Below are 6,779 nucleotides of genomic sequence, written 5' to 3'. Positions count from 1 at the left end.
AGTTTATATTGCTACTATTCACCTAAATCAAGCACCTTAAATAAGTTAGTGTTTCTCTATATTCAAAAAACGAACTATAACTGACGATCATTAAATTGCAACAATCAATTCAATCCAAATACTGCAATAGAAACATAAAATCTACCACAATTCGTTGGTTAATCACGTATAGTTCTTAATCGATTAGAATCAGAAAAAGGAAATTGACTCACTGTAACTTAAAATCAGGAAGAAGGCGAACAAAGAGGCGGAGTTTTTCGAAATCAATGACCCCTGTCTTTCATTGTTATTCCTTGAATGAGGTAAGCAAGACCCCATACTACACACTGCATACACATACATAAAAATTGGGTTCAATATTATTTGTATAAACACCGATTGGAAACCCTCACATTGCATTTGATGAAACCCTAATCAATATAAACACACACACTAACACTCACGAATCGAATTTATAAAAGAAAAAATTCGGGCTGTTTTTACCTCTTGCTGCTCCAAATCTTCATTACCATACATTATCTTCATCTTAGAAATATATATATTGCACTTAAAGGTTGCTGGAGAGTCGGAGGATGATGTGTAATTAAAAGAGCAAGTAAATGACCCATTTTGATTCCAACTGAAGTTGCCGACTGATGGAGAGCCCGTGCAGGAGATCAATCGAAGATATATGTCTGAGAATTGTGTGCCAAATCTATGAAGATCTTCAATTGGGGAGAAGTTAATTACGATTCCAATTGAGTTGCCGACTGATGGAGAGCCTGATGGCGAGCCTGTGCAGGAGATCAATCGAAGATATATGTCTGAGAGTTGTGTGCCTAATCGATGAAGATCTTCAATTGGGGAGAAGTTAATTATGGATTGGAAAGCATATATTGAGAGGCGAAGGATGAGTATCACGGATTCCAAAGTCCCCACAAACGCCAGTTAAACAACCCTTTCACTTCTGGAAGTCCTCTTCTCGCCGTTGCATCCGTCTCCGGCGACTCCTCCACTACCTCATGTTCTTCCTTTGCACATTCTTCAACTAATGAGATGTCGTACGGAGGCGAAACCGAAACCTCTGGCGGAGGATTTAAAGCTTTTCCGGCGAACCTTCGATGATTCGCCTTCTCTTTCTTCTGGTTAGGTTTACGGCCGTGACAGTTAACCTGTTCACTACTGGTAAAGTTTTCTTCAATAGCTTCAATTACTTGATGAATTAGCTCTCGGTTAACAGACGTGTCCCATCGGAACCAGTAGTTCGTGTAATTATCGAAGCAATCGCAGTCGAATACCGGAGATTTGTGTGCGGCCGGAGCTTTCTTCTTATTGTTATTATCAGATGATCTAGGGTTTGTGAAATTATTTTTGTGGAATTATTTTTGACACAAATGATTAAAGTAATGTAACTTGTGATTATTAAACTGGAATTGTTTTTGACCCAAATGATTAAAGTAATGTAACTTGTGATTATTAAGTAAATTAAATGAAATTAATAGGATTCTTATAGGCTGGTGCATTTAAAAGGAATTTTTACATATATCCCCTTATTAAAAGCCCTTATTACATATTTGTCCAATCTTTAAAATCAATTACATATTTCCCCCTTTCTTTATGAAATTACCCTTTTACCCTTTTTCTTAATTTCTTATCTCTTAACTTCAAAATCAATATAGTCTACACTCTATATGCTGTGATAAAATCTTTAAAATATTTCTTTGAAAAAAAAACGGTCATACCCATTTTATAAAGCAAGTGACCTTTTTACATATCTAGTTACTGGTTAAGTTTTAGTTTACATATTTTTTACAACCGACCCATTATACATTTAAATTTTAGTTAACTACACTAACAATTTACGTTAAAATATTGATTATCTAAAATATCTTATATAAAAAAACATATTGTTATACAATATACGTTTGTTTTTTTTCAAGTCGTAATCAATTTTTCTTTAGCCTAAATCTTAGTTCGATCATCAACATTTTAATTGTTTTGAAGCAGGAGCTAAATTTCCATTTTTTGTGTAATGCTATTTCAGAAATCTAATTGTCATGTTTTAAACATTCAAAATAATATTAAAAAAACTGTTTTATAGCAAAAGTAAATTTTTAAACCATGGTCGCATGACTGTTTTCTTTAAAAAAAATAATGCTTAAGAGCTATGACGTATTATATATAAGCAAAACTTTCAATTTTCACATAACAGAGGCAGAAGCTTATAAAAAAATAGGCAGGGCTTATAAAAAAAATGAATTCATATCATTAGGTTAATATCTTATTTGTAAACAATTATATTACACATTAAATCATAAAATATGTAAGTAATGGTATTAGAAAGGGGAAAATGTAATAATCATTTAATAAGTTCATTAAGGGTAAAATAGTAATTCAATAAGAGTGATTTTAATAAAATGGGTAAATATGTAATATGTAAGGTTTAAAAGGGGGAAATATGTAATTGATTTTAAGGGTTGGGTATATATGTAATAAATGATCTTAGGAGGGGGATATATGTAAATGACCCCATTTAAAACAACCATAAATTTTGGTTTTAAAATAGAACATATAACTAAACTTTAGAATATATATAGATATTAAAACTTATAAAACATGACTTCTTAAAAACTAAAAGATAAAAGTATAATTGCTTATCATATAAGGGAGCCGCTAGAATAAAAATCACCCCGAGTTGTAAGAACCGCGAGAACTACACCATCCGGGTCGCCGTTTACCATGATTTTTTTACAACTACATGTGTATATTATAAACACATCCGTAAAAAAAAAATTCAAACGGCCCCTCCGAGGGGGTAGTTTTTTACACCACAAGTTTGGTGAAAAAATAAAAAGAAAAATAAAAACACCAAACTTGTGGTGTAAAAAACTACCCCCTCGGGGGGGCCGTTTGAATTTTTTTTACGGATGTGTTTATAATATACACATGTAGTTGTAAAAAAAATCATGGTAAACGACGACCCGGATGGTGTAGTTCTCGCGGTTCTTACAACTCGGGGTGGTTTTCATTCTAGCAGCCCCCTATATAACACATAATGTATATGTTAGATAAATTTGTCTTTAGACACCATATTTAATCCTAAGGAAGTAAAAAAGTCAATAGACAATCAATTGTATAATAATTTTTAACACTTTAAATAGAAAACATTTAAAAAATAAATCTATTATACTACATGTTTTGATATAAGCTTTTATATAGAATAACCTAATTTATAAAAGTTAAAGTTTTATAAAGTTGATAATAATATATGTAAATCATAAAGCACATAATGAAAGCAGCGTTTTTAAATAACGTCTGCATTTTAACTTTCATACCCAGGTGTGTAATATTGAGATGTAGACTTAGGAATGGTAATGGGTTGGATATAGACCGGGTATGGTTAATCCTATATCTATATCCGGTTGTAAAATCTTATCTAATACCTGACCTATAACCCGTGGGATATCAGACATACCCACGGGTATCGGGTATACTCGTTGGGTTTTTCATGTTTTTTACATTCTTTTATAATTTTATATTTTAAAAATTTGTATAATATATTCAATTATGATAAATAACATACATATTATTATAATTATAATAATATTTCATATATTTAAAAATTTATGATAAATGCAGCATTATTCATAACATATAAATATGGATAATGTCATAAAAATATATTTTAAATGAAAAGTTTATTTTCAAATAATAAAGCTACAAGAATCAAACATTACTAACAAATATGAATACTTAAAATTTTCCGTGTATATCGTTTCGGATAATCGAGTCGGCTATCATCTAATCCCATACCCGTGAAATATTTTTCTCCATGTTCATACCCGGCCAAATATCCTTCAGGTTTTGGGTATACTGATCCCAAATGATTCGGGTTTCGGGTATATTCGTCGGGCTCAGGTATTTTTACCATCCCTAGATGTAGTGATTTCTTGTAAAAACTTATGATTCTAGGGCTGAATTGAGTCTCAATTTGCATTGTTTCATTGTCAACAGTGAGATCGGTCATGTTCAAAATAATTCACGTAATTGTAATTAGGTTCGGATTATCAAACTTCAAAAATACAAGAAAAGTAGAAACTGCATAAGATGAGATGTGATTAGGAGGATGTTATTTTCCACTCCCATTATTATTAGTTTAAATTTCTTTTATTGTCAATCCCTTTGAAAGTCTTTTATAAGCAAACCTATTGGTAATGTTATCTCAATTTAAAATGGGTTTTCATATAAAACTTCTCTTGATTTGATTAAATCGAAAGAACAAATTCAAAAGAAAACTCATTAAAAATTGATAAAGATAATAACTAAGTTTAACCAGTGTTATTAATCAAAACCTAATTGGACCCAATGTTCATAGCGGATTCACCAAATTGAAATTATTTAAACCCATCGGTTTTTGAAATACATTGATAAAAAATTTTTGGTTTTGGTTATGGTTATAGCTCAAACCAAACTAAACCGAAGAACAACTTGTTCTCGCCCTTAAAATCAACAACTGAAGTGTTGTGATTTGTGAGCCCCGCAACAACGCGCGGACACCCACTAGTATTCTTATACGTCTTTCATATATCATGTTATATATAACCTGTTCTAACTGTTTTGTATTTAGACTAACTTTATACACAACCTTTTTATAGGGTAAATTACTTTTTAAGTCCCTGTGTTTTATGAGTTTTAACTAGTTGAGTCCAAAAGCAAAAAGTTTAACGACCTGAGTCCCTATAAGCATTTTCTTTAATCATTTAAGTCCAATTTTTGGATGTCTGTTAAGTCTGCTGTTAAGTCCCCTCACGTGCAATCCACGTGAGGGGTAATTTCGTCCATTTATGCCTATTAACCCCTGTGTATCCCTTTATAAAGCTTTCCTTTCATCTTCTTCCACAAAACTAAAAACCCTAAATCTTCATCATGATCTCTCCCTTTCATCTTCTTCCACAAAATTTAAAACCCTAATCTTCATCATGATCAATCAAGTTGTCTGTGCATGTGGGTCTGCAACAATCATACGAACCTCGTGGACTGCAACAAATCCAGGGAGGCGATTCCATTGTTGTGCAAGAGAGGTAATTGATTTGATTTAAAGATCTACATGTAAACAACCCTAATTGTTGGGTTTTATGGGTTGCAGGGAACTAACTGTGGGTTCGTAAGCTGGGCTGAACCCCCACTATGTGCACGAGAAATGGAAATCATACCTGGATTACTAAGATCCATCAACAATCATGAAGAAATGTCAAGGAAAAGGGACCTCGAAGTGAAAAGGTTGAAGATTGTGTTAGGGGTTACTTGGGTTTTGTATGTAATGTATATGTTGTTGGCATGAAAGTTGTAGCCTTCGTATTCTGTTGACCTTTTTTTGTCAAAATTGTTTTAAATGGTCAGTGGAAGTCTTTTGTACCAAATATGATGCTAAAGAAAACAAGTTACGTTTTGGTTATCGGACAACTTACGTTTTTTCTTGTGTTTATGCACTATATAATGTACCAAATATGATGCTAATGAAAACAAGTTACGTTGTGTTTATCTATCGGACAACTTACGTTTTGGCTGTCGGACTGTTTCCTTTAACAAACCAAATACCACAACACTTATAAAACCTGTAAACAAAAGACATGACCAAACCAAAAGACATTACCTGAAAACAAAAGACATTACCTGGAAATAAAAGACATGACCTAAACAAAAGACATGACCAAAACCTGAGTTAGAATAGACATGACCAAAACCTGTACCAAAAGCACCTAAAAATATACCAATTTAACCAACAACCTGCAAACCTTACACAATATACTTAAAACACTTCAGACAGACATAACAGATCACATAACAAAAGCATCCAAAAGTACAATATCCTTAGTTAAGTTAACAAAGTTGCAAAAATTACAGACAAGATAACAAAAGCATCATATTACTGATAACATAGAGTCTAAAGATAAGCACTTTATGAAGCAGGTTGACTAGCCTTGGCACCTCTTCCACCCCTCTCACCTCTACCAGCGTTGGCCCCTCTTCCACCCCTCCCACCTCTTCAAGCATTGGCACTTGTTCCAGCGTTGGCACCTCTTCCAGTCTTGGCACCTCTACCAGCATTCCTTGCCTTGTCACTTGTTCCATCCTTGGTAGTTTGACTTTGACCTTGAGCTGCACCCTGACTAGGGCTGTAAACGAACCGAACGTTCAGCGAACAGTTCGTGAACCGTTCGGCGGGAAGTTCGTTTATGTTCGTTCGATTAGCTTAACAAACGAACACGAACAAAAAATTTCATTCGGTTAGCTTAGCGAACGAACACGAACACAAGTCTCGTTCGTTCGATTGCGTTCGTGAATGTTCGGTAATATGTTCGATTACATCCGTTCATGTTCGTTTGATTATATTAAAAAACTCATAAATAATAACCCTATTTTTTCTAAGTTAGCTAAAAGTTGGACAAAGATATTTTTTTGGATAATTATGTCTAGGTTAGTTAACTTTCAATAATTATGTCTAAGTTAGTTAAACTTGATTCACGTTTGGTGGTTGTAGTAGACTTCTTGTGTTTTGATTTATCATTTGATGATTATATTTAACTACTTATGTCTAATGTTTAAGGATAACAATGTTTTTTGTATTTATTTTCAAGTTAAATATTCGTTTATGTTTGTTCTTATTTGCTTGCATTCGTTTGTGTTCAAGACCCGTGTTCACGAACTGTTCGTGAACAGTTGAATTTCCTTAACGAACGAACACGAACATAAACTTATGTTCGGTATGCGTTCATGAACAGTTCGCGAACATGTTAATT

General features: G+C 33.1%; 1 protein-coding gene across 1 annotated transcript; it reads right to left on the bottom strand.

Annotated features, from left to right (window-relative positions):
* Positions 1-896: 896 nt before the first annotated feature.
* Positions 897-6,111, bottom strand: LOC110875532. Its single transcript, XM_022123728.1, has 2 exons — positions 5,960-6,111; positions 897-1,329 (listed from the first exon to the last, which is right to left on the bottom strand). The coding sequence occupies exons 1-2, from the start codon at positions 6,109-6,111 to the stop codon at positions 897-899; spliced, it is 585 nt and encodes a 194-aa protein (XP_021979420.1).
* Between the last annotated feature and the right edge of the window lie 668 nt (positions 6,112-6,779).

The sequence above is a fragment of the Helianthus annuus genome, chromosome 9 (assembly GCF_002127325.2).
Source record: "Helianthus annuus cultivar XRQ/B chromosome 9, HanXRQr2.0-SUNRISE, whole genome shotgun sequence".
NCBI classification, from domain to species: Eukaryota; Viridiplantae; Streptophyta; class Magnoliopsida; order Asterales; family Asteraceae; genus Helianthus; species Helianthus annuus.
The sequence above is the reverse complement of the archived record's forward strand: the minus strand, read 5'-3'. Positions and strand labels throughout refer to the sequence as shown.